The sequence below is a fragment of the Triturus cristatus genome, chromosome 1_1 (genome assembly GCF_964204655.1).
Source record: "Triturus cristatus chromosome 1_1, aTriCri1.1, whole genome shotgun sequence".
NCBI lineage: Eukaryota > Metazoa > Chordata > Amphibia > Caudata > Salamandridae > Triturus > Triturus cristatus.
The window spans coordinates 1,055,065,629-1,055,086,980 of NC_140579.1; the positions used below are offsets into that span (position 1 = coordinate 1,055,065,629).

The 21,352-nt window shown below is 42.6% G+C and overlaps 1 protein-coding gene across 3 annotated transcripts in view; it reads right to left on the bottom strand.

Annotated features, from left to right (window-relative positions):
* ZNF76 (zinc finger protein 76) overlaps positions 1-17,923 on the bottom strand; it is a 267,736-nt gene extending 249,813 nt beyond the window's left edge. Inside the window, exon 1 of one of the 3 annotated variants that reach the window (XM_085651124.1) lies at positions 16,894-17,923. In XM_085651124.1, the coding sequence (XP_085507250.1) occupies positions 16,894-16,969 (76 nt within the window). In that variant the 5' untranslated portion in view covers positions 16,970-17,923. The remainder of the gene's footprint in view (positions 1-16,893) is intronic. The other 2 variants (XM_085651127.1, XM_085651125.1) reach the window with 2 other exon arrangements.
* Positions 17,924-21,352: the final 3,429 nt, after the last annotated feature.

Consider the following 21,352-nt stretch of genomic DNA (forward strand, 5'->3'; position numbering starts at 1 on the left):
GATGAGTCTAGCACCAGAGTTGAGCGAGGCCCTTAGAGGAGCAAGTTTAGATCTGGGCCCACCGGATAGGGTCGTACTACCATAATCCAACCTGGGAATCACAAAGACTTGTACAGCACGTTTGTAATCGTGAGGGGTGGAGAAGGTTTTAATTTTCTTAAAATACTCATTTGGTGATTTGCTGCTTTGATGGGGGCACTGATGTATTTCTGCATGTTGAGATTCTTGTCAAGAGTAACGTCCAATGATTTTTCAGAGTCAATGTTTTGTGGAGTGCACTTGGTGGTTGTAAGCTGTTTCAGTCATTCTATGATGACCAGTGCCTGGTTGGGTAGAGCAATTAGAAGGAGCTCAGTTTTGCAGTATTTAGTTTGAGGTGATTAGTTGTTAGCCAGTTTTGAGTTTCTATTAGTAATGTGTTAAGGGAACTGATGTCTTCTGGGGAGGAGACTTTTAGGTATAGCTGGGTATCGCCAGCATACATGTGGTATTGGATGTTGGATGATCTCAGAAATTCTGTTAGGGGTTCCATGAATAAGAGGGTGGGCGAAAGAGATGATTCCTGTGGGACCCCCAAGTGTATGGACTGAGAAAGATAAATAAAGCTAGACTCTGAGATCTGTTGAGGAAGAAGGAGGAGGCCCAGTTAAGGACTAGACCTGTAAGGCCCATACAATTTTCCAATAGGAATAGGAGATTTGCATGCTTAACCGTATTGAATGCCGATGATAGGTCAAGGAGGATTAGTAGACAGGCTTGGTTCTGGTCCAGCATTTTTGTACATCGTCTACAATGTGTGTCATAGGAAATTCAGTGCTGTGCCCAGCACGGAAACACAATAGAAATTGGTCTAATAGATAGAAACGATCAATGTGGCTGTAGAGTTGAATGTGACCACATTTTTCCAGGAGCTTCACCAGGGTAGAGATATTTGAAATAAGTCGGTAGTTCTTAGGGTCAAATTGGTCTGCTTTGGGGTTTTTTAGAATGGGGGTAACTTGACCGGACTTTAGGCAGTCAGGGATGGAGCTCTGAAGGAGGGAGGCATTAACCATCTTAGTCCAGATTGGGAGTATTGAGGGTATGATTTCCTTGAAGAATTTTGAGAGAAGGGGGTCATTGAAATGGTTTGAGGGTTTCAACCTAACTAAGATTTTATGAATGGTGTGTTCATCAAAGGTTATAAAAGAGTTCCATGAGGTGTTGTTTTTGGGGACGGGGGTTGAGGGGGATAGGAAGTTGTTCCACGGCTAGCTGCAGGTGATTCCTCATGGTTTTTGCCTTCTGCAGAAAGAAGGAGGCAAAATCCTCACAGTTTGGAGACAAATTGGTTCCCCCCAGTGAGCAGTTTGAATTTGCTTTTATGAGATCACGTAGTTTTTTGGGTCTGTTACTGGCTTGATCTAGTTGGTTTCTAAAGAAATTTGCATTATAAGTTCTGATGTTTTTGTAGTAGCTGTTCCTTGATTATCTCTGTTACTTGAGAAGTTCAATGGACGGATCAGATTTCCATTGACGTTTGGCTAGTCTAAAGTTACGTCTTTCTGTGCTGAGACTACCATTGTTTGGAGATTTTGAAGGATATTCTTTTTAGTTGGAATGGAGCAACTGAGTAAAGAACAGATTCCATGGAGCGAGTGTAGTGATTTGGAGGATCAAGGACATCTGAGAGCTCCTCAGGGGGGAGTAAAGATGTTGTGACAGAGAGGACTGAGCATCCCCGTCAATGCAGTGCATGTTCCTTTTTCCAGATGTTGGGCTTGAATCGTTATGCTGTGTTGTTTATCAAGACTTCCGTGATGAGGAATGTGGTGCGATGGTTGGTAGGTCCACTCACAAGGTGGGATAGATTCCATCTGAATTGACTTGGGCTTTACAATGATCAAATCTAATGTAGATCCTTTGTTATGAGTTGGTATGTCGCAGAATTGAGGCAGGTTCAGGTCTGCAAGAAAGGTTTTGAAGCGGTTGATTTCAGGACCATTCAGGCCATTCCAATGTAGATTGAAGTATCCAAGGAAGATTTGTGTGCAATGCTGATCAGCATTTGTTCCAATGGTTTCCATGATTTGTTCAATAAAATCTAAGTGGTCGCCTAGATGGTGGTATATCATGTGCAGTTTGCAAAATGATCTATTTTTGCTTGAGATATCAAGGCAAAGGTATTCACAGGTGGGTAAGATAGGAGATTGTGCATATATGACTGATATGTTGTGTATGCAAGCGATGCCCTCACCTGGTCTATCAGGCCTATCTAGTCTGAGAATGCCATGGTTAGGGGGACTAGAATGTTCAAGACAGGAGCACAGGAGTAATTTTGCCTGGTTTCGATTAGGATTTGGAGGTCAAGATCCTGTGCAAGGATCAGGTCAGCAATATCTCCAGCATGCTTTGAGGCAGATCTGTAGTTGATTAGCATGCATTTCAGTCGGGTTTTGTAGGTAGCTGTGTTAGAGTGTGTGAGGTTAATTCATCTGAGGTTATGCTTGTTGACAGCTCTATGGTTGAGTCTAGAAGCTCTGAGAGGGTTAGTCGTAATGGCCTGGATGGTATCCGGACTATCCGAGTTCTGAGGGTGAGAAGAATTGTATAATAGTAGTAGGGTTCGGAGATCGGTGTCGGTTAAGGGAGCTTTACATCTAGTTAGTCATGAAGGTGTGTTGGGATAGGGTTTCATTCTCGGTGTCCAAAGTGCGGACAGAGTGGAGGGAGAGATCCGGTTGGTGAGGAGTAGTGTTAGCGGTATGTAGGGGTGGTTGGTACGTTGGTCCTGTGTGGGGGTATGCATCGTGTGGATCTTATTGGGCCCCAGGTAGTTGGTTGTCATTGTTGTGAAGTGAAAGAGACTGTGCAGGTCCGCTTCGAGAACTTGCAGGCTTTTTGTCATCTCTGCCAGTTTGGAAGCTAGAGGAGTATAGGGGCTGGTTGACAGACCTTGAGGTATTGGACAAGAAGGCATAAATATAGGGCTGAGGTGCAGATGTACTAAATATAGTTCGTAAAAAGTAAAAAAGAAAACTACACTAGATATCTATAATTGATTTTTCTGCCAAAATATAGCACCTAGAAGCAGATATGTGACCGCATTTAGTGCACTAGTTCTCAAAAACTATTCAGTTGTTTGCCACAAGGATAGAAGAATAGCCCCAGGCTGTTTTCAGCCAGGGTAACAGAACTGCTGGAAAATGTTGACGACCAGGCATTGTCTTAGGCCGATGACATATCTGACGGACAATGACCTTTCTGTACACTTGACAAGAGTAGATCGCATAAGTCTTGGATTTGCTTGGGATACAAATGTAACTTTTAAAAAAAATCTAAAATTGCCCACCTCAATGTCCTAGTTCTGGGAAATGATCTGTCAAGTGAAGGCAAAAGCCTAGCGACACACTTCTTAGAGAAGTGTGTGCTTCTATAGCCTGCAAAGAAATAGAAGAGATTCTAATCCATATTAGGATTCCTAAATGTTGGCAAAACTTACATTCCAGATTACACAGAATGGGTTAAACCATTTATGACCTAATTCGTCCACACTTCAAGTGCACATTAGAACACTGAACACACACAAATATTACGTTCAGTACAAGCAGACATGTTAGCTTCCAAACTTTTAAACATACGTGTGAACACAACAAACCTGGTGATCTGTCATTGGGACGGGGACATCAGGGTACACCTAAGTAACATTCAATGAAGCTGACACTGTACCGATTGCATATAAATCGCTTCTGAACAGTAATGCGGAAATGCGTTTTGCACCTACTGAAGAAATACTGACAGTGGTACAAACTGTTGTGATGAGAGAGACAGCATTGTCGCAGGGCAAATGAATAATAACCGTGACCCAGGTGCCAACCTTAGAGGCCGTCACACGAGCAAGCGTTTCAAACACAAACGCATTGCACCCATGTTGGATACATTGGGTTAACTCACTCACCGCAACAGATCTAGACTACAGATTTGATTGTACATTACAGACACAAGACTTTCTGCAGTATGAACAAGAATATTCTCTGCCTAGTTTAATATTGCCTCTAGAACAGTATGATTACATTAGATATACTGATGGTTCTGATCAACCTGCTGTCGGGACAAAGCATCAGTGCTTGGTGAGTGCACAGCGCAGTTGGCAGAACTCAGGGCTCCCGATACTAGCAATGGAAAATACGGATCCTGGATTCCTCACACTCCTACTGTGATTCGTATTACTCTGTCCAGTCTTATAAGGAATATTTACATTACTGGAGCCAAAATGGATCCAGAGATTCGAAAGGGTGCACAATAAAGCACAAAATGCCAAAGCTGAAAGACTGCTTGCCACAGACTCACGTAATCCGCAATTTGAGTCACCGGTCTGAGGGCACACACGTTGCAGGGAATTAGCTGGCTGATGAAGCCGCAAAAGCAACAATGCGAACTGCTGCAGTCGCTGCAATAACTCGTTTCATAACGAGAATAGACAATGACATTATGACGGCTGTCAATGCTGCACGCAATGACACTCATCTGTCAAAAGGTTTTCCACTCCAGTACTCCTACAAGCTAGATACACGTTCCTACAGTGGGGGGATAGAGTAATCCCAAATTCTGACCTCAAATTAGGATTAATCCTAGCTGAACACGTGGTTCTTGCATCTGCACACATGGAGGTGGGTGCTACAATTTCACTATTGCAGCAACGCAACTGGTGGCCAGGTCTCTATAAACAGACCAAGAACTTTGTCTTTAAATGCGACATTTGCCAGCAGATGAAAGGCTCCACCATGGCACGACCATTTAACTGTGTCTACCTGGACCACTGTCATCAGATGGGGCTTACAAGCATATCTTGGTGACAGAGGATTCCTGCTCTCAATTCCTATTGGTATGGCTACAGCGATCAGCTGATGACAGAACTGTTATAAAGGATCTGAGAGTCTTTATCGGGACAAACAAGGTTGGCACAGTACATTCCAACTAGGGTCCGGCGTTTGCGATCATGGAGAGAAAAAAACGGAGCTTAAAGAAGTCTTTCACAGCTTGGGTATTAGGCTTTGGTCGCAGTTGGGTCCATCATCTCTATGAGGTCCGAGGGTAGTCAAAAATCTGACTAGAAAATCCCTGGGTGGTGTAACTCCATATAAAATCCTGTTTGGGGTAAAAATGTTGGTCCCAGACCTAGACAATCTCGGCACAGTGGTCGCGGAAACACCATTTGACTTACAATAACCGCTGGCTGTTTTACAGGAACTTAGTTTCCACATGAACAAAGCATAGTCAAAGTAAACCACATCACCACTGGAGAAATGAAGGTAGTACCGGCAAGACATGACTGGATCCCGAAGGTTGTGGGATCTGGTAAAGGGAAAAAATGTGGACAAAAACAAGAATTTGGGCCATCTTAAAGAGCGCCTGTACCTCTCCTGGCTGTTGAAGGTACCAGAACTGTACTTCTATTGCCCCTTGCCCGCTATAAAAACATGAGATCCTTCTCCATTTATATGATCACACCATACTATTTGGCCGATTCTGAACAGTTGGCCACATGGACTCCTGAGTAGTTACCTGCTTCCTTTCATTACCGTACAGGAAGCTACTGGGTAACCAATACTGGAGTATCCCTTCTACCAATTACTACAACAACTGTAAATTCAACTAGTACAGAAACACAGACTTCAATTTGGAATTCGGACACGAAACCTGTTTACGTCAACGTACCACAGATCGAGTCATCTCCCAGTTCTACGAAAGCCACATGTTGTCAAAAACAGATAGACTGCCTCCGGCTATTTCATTGACTTTCATGACTTCTCATTGGATTTATCAGATCCACCTACACCACCACCTCTAACCTTTTGACTGGGGCTGCGTGTTTTTTATCTTTGGTTTAAAAAGAGTTACTTTGTCCTGCCATCGTTACACCTTTGGATTTCAATTGTGTTACTTTCGCTGGTCCTTTGGATTGGTTTTGTAACAGTCTTCTTCCTGCTTCTCAATGGGCACTATCTCCCTGAAAGCTCTGCTGTACATCTGGTGAATTTGGTTTTCAAACCACACTCATCATCACACAAAGAACAAAGAAGCCTGTTCCAGTTCCTGATACATAAAATGCTAGAAAGTCTAGGACATTCTACTCTTTTTACGTATGATTAATTGTATGAAGGTACATCTAATTATGATGAAATGTTTCGTTTTCAACATCCAGTTAATCATTTCCTGCATAAAGCAAGTACTCCACATGCTGGTTAAAATTACACACACAACATAAACATGCCCTACACCAACAAAAGGTTGAACAAAAATATTTGCACAAATGTTTGCTTATTTTTCTGGCTATAATAAATTTGTCCTAGTGTCCTATTATAATAAACTTGAACCATCATCTGCAAAGAAAAATATGCTGACTCTAAGCTGATATATTCTGCTCTTTTTCTTTCCCACCTGTCTACAAAAGGGTTTGACTTTTGGAGAGATCCTATTGATGTAAAATTGATTTGGAGGACAAAAGATTGGCAGGTTCAGGGGAACAAGGCTTTATTTAGAGCATGCCTAATACCATAACAGATTATTTTACTGAACGAAACTATGCAACAAACGTCCTGTCTTGGGTTAGCTAAGATAAAAGATTTGGAAATACCACACATTCCCACATTCTGAAAACTGGCAGCAGTTTACAAAATAGAAGGCGGAAACACATGACAATGATATGTAATGGAACAAACAATGCATCAGACACCAATTGGAAAGGGTGGTTAGTGTGGTCGTTAGATACTAACGGATGACAAGCACAATTCCTGGGTAACAGAGGGCTTTAAGATCAGTAAGCCTGACCAGCGTTATGTGCAAACATAACTCTTGGAGAAGGTAACAACGTACAGTGTTGGGAAGTTGTGCCTTGATTGGCTAAAACCATCAACACTGTCCCAAGTGAAACAACAATTACCCCTTATTTTGGATGACCTGGAACTACGGGACTTCTAGTTAGGTCCTCGAAAACCACATCAAAAATGCTTCTTGTAAGCAACATACAATTAAATATTTGCTTAGGATCACACAATTCAAGACATGTTTTTGGGTCAAGTGCATTACAGTTAGGTCGAGTAGGTTATTCAAGTCACTAGACCTGCAGCCATTACCATTTTTCTGATTTTTTTAGGCCAGCTCACTATTCTTTCATATAGAGAACACTTCTGACTGCTATATAAAATTACAGAGCACCTTAAGATGTTGCAAACTGCATGGCAAACAATCAGCTATAGTTGAATACAGACAAAACATGAATTGTTCTGCTTAGAAATGGGCTCTATCAATGAAGCAATAACTTCCAGCCCGATGATCTTAGCCCGGCACCTACACCAATCACCTTCTACCAGGAGTCTTGGGGTAGTGACAGACGGCAATCTGACGCTTAAGCCTCAGATAGGAGCAGTAGTGTCTAAATGCTCCTTTCTAATAAAAGCTCGGAGGGAAATTGCCTCCGTGCTGTCTTGTAACAATAGGAAACTTATTGAGGATCGGTGGAGAACATGGTGGCCGGATAGGAAACGCCGGTCGGGAGCTCCCTGTGGAGATGGGCAGGCAAGCGCTATAATTTAGATAATGCATAAGTAATTTAAGAAATCTACCTCTGAGGGGGCCGTTGTTGGTGCGGGAGCTTGAAGAAGCTGGAAGAAGCTTAGAGAAGCCGTCGCGCTGCTTCGACGGTTGAACGGCTCCATGGTTCTTGAGGAGAGCAGGGCGTGCGGAATTTGCTAGCTGTTGCTTCGGCTTCTTTGATGTCCCGTTTCCCAGCGGGCGTGGCCGGGCGATCCTCGTTGGAACAGGGCGCTGCTGGGGGTGTTGCAGGGAGCCTTCTGACTACCGCTAAGCCCGTGAGTTCGGCAAGATTTGCAGTTTCGGTTTGGGAAAAGGCGGGGGTGGTACTTCGCCAGAACAGGGAAGCTGCTGCAAGAGTTTCCTATAGAGCAAAGGTCACTCTCAGCCCCAGCAGCAAAGGGATTGCTGGGGAAAGTGAGTTGGCAGGCACTGGAGAACGAACGGAAGGAAGCAGAGCTAAAGCCTCCCTAGAAAGAAGGCAGAACATCAATCTGGAAAGAACAGGGAGGAAACACCAGGATATCCAAGTAAGTGAAAGGCTGGAGGCAAAATCTGTGTACACCGTAACAAAACCTCAGGAGTTGGCGCTAAGTAAGGACTTGGGGGAACTTAGGAAAACAAATACTGATACTACAAATATTGAGCCACCGAAGAGAGGCATAAGATATAGCCTAAGAAGCAGGAACTTTCTAGGAAACCCTTTAAACACGGAGACATTGTATAGGGATACGAAAGAAACTAAAGAAAAAGTTAAAATACTGTCTCCATTACAAACACTGGAGCCTAATATTGTTTCCATACGTCCTAAAGCTGCATCAAAAAAGGTCAAAATTACGCCTTCCCTTCGTACATATTTTAAGGTAAAACATACCCTCCCCAAAGAGGGGATTCCAGAGGAGGAAGGCAATATTATCTATACAAAGGGAAGTTTACTTCAGTCCGAAATGGCCAGGTATTCCGCATAGCCCCAACCATTTTAAAGAGCTGGTAGTCTCGAAGCAGGATGGTGAAATTGGAGAGCTGGGAAATGGTTTATGTACTCCACCGGAGGTTATAGCAGAAAATGGTAGGCCTGTTAAATCAAAAGAAGGGGTTAAAACGTCCGACCATTTAATGGAAATCCTGATCACGGAGATGAGATCTAGTTTTGCAATATCCGAAAAAAAACAGCTTAGAATTCAAGGGGTCTGTGAGGCACTGGAGACCAAAATAAACACAATAATGGAAAGAGTTACTACTCTGGAGTCCAATATGGAAGAGCTAGATAAACAACTCACTAATAATGAAAAAGCAACGGGGAGCCTGCAAACCAGCGAGAGGGATTTAAGAGGAAAAATTGAGTCTCTTGAAAACCAGGCTAGGCGAAATAACCTGAAACTTTTAAATATTCCAGAAGGTCAGGAGGCTGGGGACATAAAAGAATTTGTAGTACATCTCTTGAAGGAATTTTTTCCTTGGATTGAAATTGATGTCCTCGCGGACGATATAAAGAGGGTACATAGAGATCCTTTTGTGAAAAACAAAAATAGGCTGAATCCTAGAAAGATCCTGGTTAATTTTAAGTCCTATGCCCTCAAGGAGAGGATTCTAAAAGAAGCAATATCTGCAGGTTCCCATAAAAAGGGGGATTGGTCATTCCGAGTAAGATCGGATATTTCTAAGACGACACAGGACCGCCAGTGGCATTTAGGCCAATACATGCAGGAATTAAAATCCCTGGGAGCAAATGTTCAAATGAAGTTTCCGGCACTCCTGAGAATTATGTGGGATAACCACATAATTAATTTGAAGGAATCCCAAGAGGTAGAGGCACTGATAAGCACGATTAAGGTACAAAGTTTAAAATTGCCCAGAGCAGGGATCTCAAATAGGCAGAGCAGATCTGCCAATGAATAAAGGGAGGGTTCTCTGTGAGAAGGGAGAGGGGCGAGATTCAGGTGGGGGGGGGCTACGGGTTTTGTTTAATTATGGCACATATGGTGTGGGAGCATTATGGGGGGAAAAAAAAAACATTTTTGTCCAAATCATGCAAGTTAAAAGAAAAAGTGAACTTACCATTTTGAACTATGAGAACTAAAGCCCTTACATAGAACGTGAATGGCTTGAGGGTTAGAGCAAGAAGGCAAAGGTTTCTTGATTATCTTAAATGTAAGGATTGGGATATAATAATCCTTCAAGAAACTCACCTTCTAAAATCAGAATGGAAAGCCATAATGAAAACTCAAAGCTGGGTGGATTTCTATATTTGCACTGAGCAAACCTGCGGTGTTAAGGGGGTAATTATTATCTTCAAGAAATCAGCAAAAGCTACTCTAGTCTCTTATAAAGCCGATATAAAAGGGAGATGGATTGTCGGAAATATCCATTTAAGGTGTAGATCCCTAGTTATAGCAGGGTATTATGGACCTAATGTTGACAATCCTTCAGCACTGCAGGCTCTCTATGCGCAACTTTTGGAAGCCCCTGGACACATCATTTTGGGCAGAGATTTTAATATATTTTTGAACCCCGAAATAGACAGGAATCCTCAAAAAAAAGCACCGACTCTTTTAAAAATGAGGAGATGGCTTAAAATGTATCTTGAAGACCTAGGATTAACAGATATTTGGAGAAGTAAGGGTAATAAAGATCACTGGTTTACCTTTAAGAACAAGAAATTGGGACACTCCTCCAGAATTGATTACTTTTTAATTGATAAATCATTAACAGGGGAAGTAAAAGAGGTTGTCCATCTACCTGAACACTTATCGGACCACTCTGCAGTTTTAATGGAGCTTGAACTACATACTCACTACAATCGTTCAAGGTGGACTCTAGATAAAACCTTACTTCTGGATGTTAAAGTAATTGAGGCTCTTAAAGAAGAAACAGCATCCTATTTCTACCTAAACTCGGATCAGACCTCTAGTCAGAATAGGTGGGAGGCCTTCAAGGCGGTACTTAGGGGGGAAGTTGATTAGTATATCAGCTCATATAAACAAACTGAATAAGAAGGAGTTGGAAAGCGTAGAGAATGAAATTCATAGATTAGAAAAGTGTATTACTAGAGAAACTTCGGCTGTGAAGGTGGATGTTTTTAGGAGGGAACTCATCAAGGAAAAAAACAATTTGGTTAATATATTAGATACTCGAATCAAGAAGAAATGGGAGGTCAGTAAACTGGCTCACTACCAGTATGGTGAGGGGTGCGGAAAGCTTTTGGCTTGGAAAACAAAAACGGACCTAAATAGGAATAAGATCCCAAATATCCAAGAAGCGACCATGAGTCATCCCCTCACGGAGGAGGCAGATATTAAAAGGGCCTTTTTCGATTTCTACTCAGACTTATATAAAGAGGATATGAATAATTGTGAGGACTTAACTCATCTTAATTGCTGGGTTAAGCAAACCTTGTCGGAGGAGCAAAGGAAAGAAATTAATGCTGAATTTACTCAATTTGAAGTTAATGAGGTAATTAAATCCCTAAAAAAAGCTAAGGCCGCTGGGCCTGAAGCCTTGCCCAACGAGCTTTATAAGGTCTTGAGAGAAGAACTTGTTCCTGAACTTACGAACTTATTTAATGACATCTTTATAAGAGGACAATTACCTCCTAAATCATGGAATGAAGCCACTATATGTATTTTACTAAAAGCAGGAAAAAACCCTAAACATTGTGAATCCTACAGACCAATCTCTATGCTAAATTGTGACTATAAAATCTTTACGCAATTATTAGCAAGGAGATTGGGAAAATGGGTAGGGAATTTAATCCATATAGATCAAAAAGGCTTCATAAAGGGTAGACACATCCAGGAACTTACACACGAACTAATAGCAGCAATAGATCTGGCAGATGAGGAAAAACTCCCTCTTTCAGTCATCACCTATGATGCAGCTAAGGCCTTTGATAGGGTTAATTGGTTTTTTTTACACAATGCTCTGGAGGCTTACGATTTGGGTAGTAATTTCATCAGAGCAGTAAGAGCGTTATATTGTTCCCCGACTTCATGTGTGTTGGTTAATGGGTCTTTGACAAGAGAAATTCCACATAGAAAGAGGTACCAGACAGGGGTGTCCGTTATCTCCTATTTTGTTTAATCTTTATATAGAGCCCCTGGCCTGTGCTTTAAGATCTAACTCTTCTATAATACCTTTTAGATGTAGGAACTGGGAGAAAAAAGTCGCACTTTATGCTGACGACCTAATGTTATTCACTAATGATCTGATGAGTTCCCTTCCTGAAATAACAGCAACACTACAGCAGTTTGGAAGTTTATCGGGCTATCAAATTAATCAACAAAAGACCGAGATGATGTGTTGGAATACTCAGAGTAATGATCCCTTGGTAAAACATCAAATACGATATTTAGGAATACTAATTGTGGGTGAGGTTAAGGAGATTGCTCAAACAAACTTTAATAAAGTACAATCAGAATCCAAAAAATTGCTTAATGCATGGAAATGCCTCCCTCTCTCATTCATAGATCGCTCTAACCTGATTAAAATGATGATCTTGCCTAAATTTACATACCTGTTTAACTCGATACCTTTAGAGTTTAAAAAGAGTGGACCAGTAAAATGCAGGGCGAAATTACGACTTTTATTTGGGCTTCAAAGGGAGCTAGAATCTCTTGGAAGAAATTAAGAAGGAAGCAGGAACATGGAGGGATTGCTAGCCCGGACTTATTCCAGTATTATAGGGCATTCCATTTTAAGAATGTTAGAGTACTTTTTTAAAACACAGCTCCCTTCCAACTTTCATGCAAGCAAAGACAGGTCGGGCGGGTGACCACTTTTTGTACAAATTTGGTCACATGAAGTACTTTAAGAAAATCAAATTAAAAATCTTGGAAGCTGCTGTTAAATTGTGGGTCCAGAAAAGGCGTTTATGGAAGATCCCTTATTATAGCTACTATGCCCCTATCTGGGACTCGCCTGGCACGCCTGAATGTTTAAAGGATGTATTATCGGTCCCGTTGAGAGGAAGCGGAGTACTGGAATGGGGACAATTATTATCTGGATCTAACATTGTTGAGTGGGACCGCCTGGTAGACTTAACAAATGGGGGTTTATCCAAATTCAAGTATTATCAGTTAATGAGCTGGACCAAAACATTAAAAAAAGATGGGATAGGTAATATAGAGATGGAGGCAAAACTCCAAGGGAGATTTGAGAAGAAAGAAGTAGTCTTCTGGTATTGGGCGCTTATTGATGAAGGACGTGAGGAATTTACACTATAAAATGAGATATGGGGGAAGGCGCTGCCGTCGCTGGATGTTTCAGCACTATGGCAAGTATCTGTGGCTGCATTTGGGGATGTCATCCAATCTGCACCGTTGAAGAAAAACTTTCTATTTACTCTGCACAGAGCATACTGGACGCCTAATAAGTTGTCGAAAATGAATAAAGGGAGTGCTAGATGCTGCCCTAAATGTGGCGAGGAGCAAGCTGATGACATCCATATGTTTTGCCAGTGCGTGCACCTTCAATCCTATTGGGAAGATGTAGGTAAGATCCTCTCAGACGCTCTCCATCAAGAAATTCAGGTAAGCGCCCAATTGATTCTGTTTGGGGTAAAATTGGATGTCCAGTCTCATTAAAAGACAGAGGAACTTGCTATTTTTGCTGATTTTATCTGCCAGACGTGAGATTTGTATAAAGTGGGTCAAGCAAGTTCCTCCTAGCATAGAAGAGAGGCTGAATTCAGTCCTTAGAATAAACTTAATGGATAAAGCTGGACCACATAGTAAAAGATTAGTTTTTTGGAATGATTGGGAACAGTACTGGATACGGAAATTGTAGCGTTTTGAGATTTTGGCAACTATCTGAAGTCCAATGATTAAGCGCATTAATAGTTTTGAATGGTGGTTAAAGAGAGTTCATCTACACAAAGAGTGGGCAAGCCGCATTGGAGAGTTTTGACAGGGCTGTTAGGATATTGTTTCGCTGGGTAAGGAATGATCCAAGCGATAGGTAAGGGTCATGGAAGATATAGCCCAAGAGCTTCTCCTTAAAGTGGACATGCTTGCCATAAACACTCTATTTCTCAAAATATTGCGTGATGAGGACTAAAAAAAAGAAAGAAAAAAAACACTAGGAAACTTATTGTAACAGCAGTCATCAATTTGAGATTAGTTTTTGTAGGACTACAGCGTACTGCTCTACACAGACTACAAATTATTCATAATGAAGCAGCATGGTTGCTCTTTCTCTTGCCTCTGTACTCACAGGTCAATCACTTTCTGAGAGAGGTACATTGGCTTCCAAAACAGGAGCATATCCGCTTCATAGTATGTTGTATAGAGTTTAAATGCTTCAACGGAAAATGCCCTCGCTTCCAGTCAGGCCCACTTTTCCGCATGCCCCAACCCAGTAGACCCTATATATTTGCACTTTTTTGCAGTTGCTCTCTTATTTAGCCCCACCACTTCTTTTAGAAGCCTTTTTAATACTTTTACTATTGTTTTTTGGAAATGTCACAGTTTTGGATATTTGGCACTTGCTGTGAGGCCACCATGGATGCTCACACTTTGGGCCTCATGTAGGAAGCCAAATACCGGTCGGTAACGGCCGATTTTCGGTAATTATACCGTTACCGACCGGTATTTTGGCCATTGGTATGTAGGGGGACAAACTTTGCTTTCGGAATTTACCGAATCGGTAAAATTACCGATTCGGTAATAATACCGAATCGGTAATGTTACCGAATCGGTAACTTTTCCGAATCGGTAATTTTACCGATTCGGTAAATTCCGAAAGCAAAATCGAGATGTAGGGGGAGTGTGTGTGTGTGTTTAAGAGTCGGTATTTACCACCAACTTATAGTTGGTGGTAAATAATGAATGTATGTGTAAATGCATTTTCACGCGCGTAGCAGTGTGCAATGTGGCATACATACATGCCCTTAGGGCATGTATGTGTGCCACATGTGCACACATGGCCGAATCAGGGGTGCAACAGGGTGTCAATGTGACACCCTGCCACCCTTGTATGTGTTCCCCCCATTACCGAATCGGTATTTACCGATTCGGTAATGAGGCATACCTTCCCATCAATGGGAAGGTATGCCTCATTACCGAATCGGTAAATACCGATTCGGTAATTACCGACTAGTAACGATTCGGTAAAAAATACCGACTCATTACCTACATACCAGTTACCACTTCTAAAATACCGATTCGGTATCGTTCGGTATTTTAGAAGTGGTAACTGGTATGCTACCTACATGAGGCCCTTTATGCCTAATTTCTTCATTTAATGTTGATCTACACAACATCATCCTAGAAAACAGATTGCAATTTCAGGCTCCTGAAGAACTCAAACATATCAAACTCATGAAAATTTGATGAGAGCAGGAACTTAAGGTTGCCACGTATTACCAGAGAGTAAAGATTACACATTCGTCATGTTACAGAGTCTGGACACAAGGCCATCTCCTAAATTAACCAATATCCTATTGTGCAAGGTAAAGGCATATAGTATGCTGGAAAACAAATTATGAGCAGAAAACTACTGAAATGTGTGTGAGTTGGGGGTGGAGTGTGAACACAAATTTCTTGCAAAAAATGTTTTAATCTCCATTCAACTAAGTCCGGTGTGTTTTAGAAGATACCATCCCAGTTTATTTTAGAAACTGGAGCGCCAAATAACGCATTCTTCTTAGTATACTGAACCACAGCGTATCAAATCGCAGCCTTTAACACAGTGAAGGGATTTCTCTTCCCCCATACATCCACTCTCCACCCCCACCCAGCCTCTCAAGTAACTGCGACACAGGCTCCCCCATACAAAATCTTAGCCTCCAAACCCTAAAGTCTGGAAAGGGGGGGCTCTTGGCCCCTCCGCCTGCATGGCAGTGCGGCGACCTCCCCCGGACTTCTCGGTGGTGGGGCGTGTTCACTGGGGGCGCGCCCTACCACCGATTGGCTGCCTACGTGACCCGGATGACGTTAATCGACATCCGGGTCGGAGGGGGGGCGGGCCTCTGGGGGGATAAAGCGGCGGGGAGCGCCCAGGTGACCCCCTTGTTCCCTGGACGCTCCCCCACATCGGACGTGCCCTGGCGCTCAGGGCGGTAAATTTTCCCCACCCACCATCCCTGGAGTACGTGGTTGATGCGTTGCTAGTCCAACTAGCGGGCATTGGGCGCGTGAAACTGTTATGAGATGTTAGTTTCTGATGAGGTTTTCTTTTAGGACTTTTTCTCCCATTGTAGTGATCAATATGGTATTGTGCAGTTATGTTCTTGACTATGCTTTCTTGTAGGCCTTTTTCTCCCAAGGTAGTGAATGATACTGTATTATGTGTAACTGATGCAGTCGTGTTTAGGCCTTTTCTTTCCCTTGTAGCTTTATGGTGTTATACATGACGTGTGATTTTAGTCAGTGTAGTTGACGTCACCGGATGGCGCAGAGTAAGGGCCCTCCTTTAGTGGGTAAATGAAGTTCACGGCGTGGACCGGGTAATTACCGGGCCCGGCTGCGCATGCGCACACCTGTAGGGGAGGCGCAGCTAGTAGGACCTGACACCGGTTAGCGACCTTGCCATATGGCCCAGAAATGTTAGTATACAAAAATGCAGAGGAGGATGTTAGACTCGGTTAGGAAACAATCTGTATTAGAGTCTTTGTTAAGGATAGTCACTCACACCTGTTGACAATAATGTATCTAATGTCCTGCTGAATTTTTGTATAACTGTTTATCATGCAAATTTAAAATTTATTGTTTTTGTACTTAATAAATACGGCCGGGGGGTCTCTCGACCTCCCGCCTTCCAAAGATACCACGTCTAGGTGCTGTGTCCGGGGGTGATGTGGTCATAGGGGGAGGGCGGTAGCCAGTCACTGACCATGTGGGTGTAGTGGTCACCCTGGAAAGATTAACGATCTCAAGTTAATTTAGCAGCACTGTAGGGGTCGAAATCCCTGCACAACAGTTCCTTTGAACATGCAGTAGTTTTGTTGCAGGCACAGCCAGATTGTGGCACTCACTCTGTTGGCACTTAAGACAGAAAACAATCTCTTGCCATTTCGTAAACTTCTAAACACTCAGCTTTTCAACAACTAGCCCGTTCCCACCTCCCTAACACCCCACGCTGGTTAGCAGATCATGGTGAGCCGCCGCGCCTAGACACCTCAGGGTATTGGCGTGCGTTATACATTTAAATTTAATTTCATAACGTGTGAGCAGGGGCTCGTAATGTGCGTATGATAGACTCAGATTTGAACCCTTACTTAGAAATTAGCAAATGGTATGGCACTGCTCCAATTTCATTTATTTGAACACAAGTATTTAACAGTAAGAAACTTGAACTTGCATGTACAATTGCTGGACAACTTACCGTTCACGGCAGATTCATGTATGTAGGCAGTGGACCCGTCTGTGAGAGTTACGGCATGCAGCCCCAGGGTCTCCATGGCTAAACGCCCCTTATGACATGAGCCCGGAGCAGCCAGTCAGCACAGCAGTTAGTACAAGCCAGCAATACAATTGTGAGGATGCCACTGTTTGACAGTTTTTGAGTTTCGGCATACAAACTAACACTCTGCTCTCGGGACTTGAAGAGGGACTTTGATGAGACAAATTCTAGTGTGCCTGTCCCTATTTTTCTTAGGAGGTTCACCTCGAACTTCGCAGGCATCTAAACTCCCTTTGTCCTAGGTTCTCAAAGGGGTCATTTGACATCTAGATAGCCAATACAGCCCAGAATATGTATGTGCCCCTGGGATTCGGTATTTTTTTTTAAAGGAGAAGTTGTGTCCCCCGATGCTCGTTGTCAAGATCACGCCGGGGCAGGGGGGGGGGGGGTGTTATAATGCTGTGCCCCTTGGAATCTATGTGGCAGAGCAAGTGACGCTGCTCACGGTGAGGGGGCACTGGGTGACAGAGACACCAAGTAAGAACTACGGCCCTGGATCATTTGGGGAGAGGGATCTTTCTCTATGTGCACCCTGGGGGAAGAGATATTGGTCTCTGGATCCACTGAGTGGCCGTGCACCTGTGAAACGAACGGCCCTTTAATTCTACGGGATCAGTGTCCTTTGAAGCATGGGAGTGTTATCTGTGGACTCCAAGGGGTCAAGACATTATGATCACGTGCTGTCATTCAAAAAGAGGTCTGTGCCCCCGTGTGCAGGAATCCTTGAATGACCGCAGTACTAGTTCGCCAGTATATAATGTGTATCCCTGCAGTCTGGGTCCCTCTGAGGTGGTCTCTACTCACTGAATGCCTTCAGGGTTTATCTGTTCCTCAGTTAAGGTTTCTGGATTTCCTGTGGGCGTAACTGTCACCTACGGTAGGTGTTTCGAGGTATCGGGATACCTTAAAATCCCCACGCGGGATTTCCCATCTGTCCACTGGAGCTGCAACTAATACCGGGTAGGCTGAAATCCCAGCTTCCGGAGCACTGAGAGTGACGGAATCCCTAGCCAATCAGAAGAGCGGACATATTTGTTGGCCACGTTAGAAACAAGTAAATAGGCTTTTGATTAAACACGAGAAATCATGTGAAAGTCTTTTCCCTTCTCTTATTCGTCTATTTTCCTTTGGGCGGGATTTACAGCGTTAATTTACATGTATCGTTGAGGGACAAATGTTTCTGAGGTACAATGAAATGAAGATTGACAGTTCACCCATACATCTCTAACCTGAAGAGTGCGCTTTGTATAAAGATGGATATTAAATAGGAATAGCACGGTGTTACTGAGTGCACTGAGTGCAGATTTAACTAGCTTTTACTGTGAAGGAAAGTTTGTGTGCATGCAAGGACGGAGATACAAGCAATGTGCGTATCTCCTCTGATGCACTTGCATGCTTGCCGTTCACGACCCAAAAGTTCTGATATGTGTGGCTTGTCTCAGTCAGGAAAGCAGTGTAATGCAGAGGTGACCTGTCCTGTTCCCAGTATATATATATATATATATATATATATATATATATATATATATATATATATATATATATTCACTTAAAAAACCATAGGTTTCACACACGTTATAGTTAGGAATTAGCATTTAAAAAACCTTGCAAATTCACTTAAAAAACCATAGGTTTCACACAGGTTATAGTTAGGTGGATATTTCACTCGTAAAAAAACAATGAAATTCCCCCGTTATAGTTAGTTCAGATAACTATAACTCGCGCGCCCGCAATCCACTGCTCATGACGTCACATATTACATCACTCATGACATGGTCAGTGGCATCACTCATGACATCACTGATGACATCATCCTTGTGATAGAGTGGCAGTCGCGCGAGTTATAGTTATCTCAACTAACTATAACAGGGGAATTTCATTGGTTTTTTACGAGTGAAATATCCACCTAACTATAACCTGTGTGAAACCTATGGTTTTTTAAGTGAATTTGCAAGGTTTTTTAAATGCTAATTCCTAACTATAACGTGTGTGAAACCTATGGTTTTTTAAGTGAATTTGTACGGTTTTTTAAATGCTAAGTTATGTATTTATAAATTTTTTTTTTTTCAAGGTTTTTCACCTTGCGCGCACCGCGCGCGCGCTTTGGGCGCACGCAATTTTTTTCAAAAAAAATAAAATGTTTATAGATTTGAAATCAGCTTTTGACCTAGTGCCTCTCTCAAAATTATGAAGGGTTCTTGACAATGCAGGGATGACGCCAGAACTGTTAACGCTACTTGTCCGCTTGCCTGAGAACAATTATGCACGCATTAGGTGGGGAAGTCAGGGGGAGGTGACCGACCCATTCCCTGTTGAGCATGGTGTTCGGCAGGGATGTGTCTTGGCACCTACGTTGTTCTCCCTGTATATTAATGGCATTGTTGACCATCTTAATGGCTCCCCCACGGATGCTCCTGTATTGGCAGGGTCTCGAGTGCCGGTCCTCATGTTCGCGGATGACACGCTGATAGTTTCGCGGTTACCCAGTGGGCTACAAAAGGCATTAAACCTGTTTGGTGACTTCTGTCAAGAACGCGGTCTTGAGATAAATACCTCCAAAACTAAGTTTATGTGTTTAAATCAGCGGAAACATTTTGGTGGTGTAATCAAATTTAATGGAGTCCCGCTGGAATAGGTCGAGGCATTCACATATCTAGGAATATCCCTCCAGAATAATATGAAATGGACAAACCACGTCGACATGGCTGTTTTAAAATTTAATCAGCTAGCAGGTGCAATAGTCTCTAAATTCAAATCTTCTCTGACTAAGCCCATCACTCCTGCCTTGGAAATTTACAACATGAAAGTTGTTAGTGCTTCCTTATATGGATCGGAACTATGGGGTTTTGCTAATCTGAATCAACCAAGATTGGCAGAAAATAAGTTTTTACGCAGCATAACAGGAGTTCCTCAAAGTACCCCAATGATTCCGCTCACATATGACCTAGGCAGGAAAAAAGTTGAGGATTTGGCACGATTGCGCCCTCTCCTTTATTGGCGACGGATAATGGTAACTCCTGAATTAGGCCATTATGCCATCGCCTTAAAGGATATTATTAGGGCTGACCGTTTTCATTCCATCTCATGGCTAAAGGAAATTAGAAATTTGTTAATAAAATTGGAACTAGGGCATTTATGGAATGACCCGGATGGTTCAAGCTTTCCATCTAAGCCAATCTTAAAAAAATTGTACTGGGATATGACTCTGATGTCTGCCTATAGCTCTGGCCAAAAAGCCAATTTAACGGGTCGCTTTTTTGATATCAAATCTATACCATCTTGTGAGGCATATTGGGACATTATAGAAAGGGCCACTGATAGAAAACTGTATTTTCAGTTTAGAATCGGGTCCCTCCCAGTAAAAGCATTTACCCATAGATGGTCATCTACTGAGGACAATAAATGTCCCCACTGTAAAGATTTGATTGAAGACGCAGGCCATTTGCTGTTTGTATGTCCCTTGTATATTGCTCCACGTCATAGGTGGTTAAAACCAGTATGTTTAAATCTGGGAACACGCAGTTACAGGGTAGCCCTAAGAATACTTGAATCTGATTGCACTCCCTGCCTGGCTATTGCTGTTGCTAAATTTTTAGGGTGGACTTGGATAATACGCTCTCGCACCCTAAAATCATTAGAAGTAGGCCAATGAACTTTTTGACACTAAATGAAGTATGATTAATTGTAAGAATGAAAATTTTACTCTTGAAATAGACTAATTTTATTGACGATGTTATTTTTAAAATTATTTGCCAGCATCAAGATTTAATGTATTTTTAAATGTATCTTAATATAGTATTTATAGTATTGGTAGGATGTTTACTTGCTTTTATGACATGCTGTCGAATAAAGCTTTTGAAACTTGAAAAATGTTTTTTTTCCCCTTGGGGGTCCTTCTGTGACCCCCTGATAAAGGCTAGGGGGTCAGGAACTCTCTTCCCTGCCCCCTTTTCACGTTTTCCACCTTTTTTCCCCCTTTCCTTTTCAGTGCGAGAGACAAAATGGCGGCCGACACTTCCTGATTTCGACCGATTCGAATGTTTACCGACATCTAACAACCAATCAGAATTTCGCTTGCGCACGGCACCGTGCGCGCACGGTGCGCGCGTATAGTTATTTATATGCTTTTAAATGCTATTTTCTCAGGAAATACTGAACAGATTGACACCAGACCTGCAAAAGGCACTTCCCTGACCTGAGGACTACCTCTCTGCCAAATTTCAAGTAATTCTGTTCAGCCGTTCGGGCTGTACCTTCGACTAAAGGTCCTATGGAAAAATGCATGGGGAAAACGCGTTTTGGGACCCCCCTTTTTTCTCGGCCCCCGCTTGACGAATCACCCCGAGACTTTCAGGGTAGGAGCTGAGCGGAGCGCCCCATT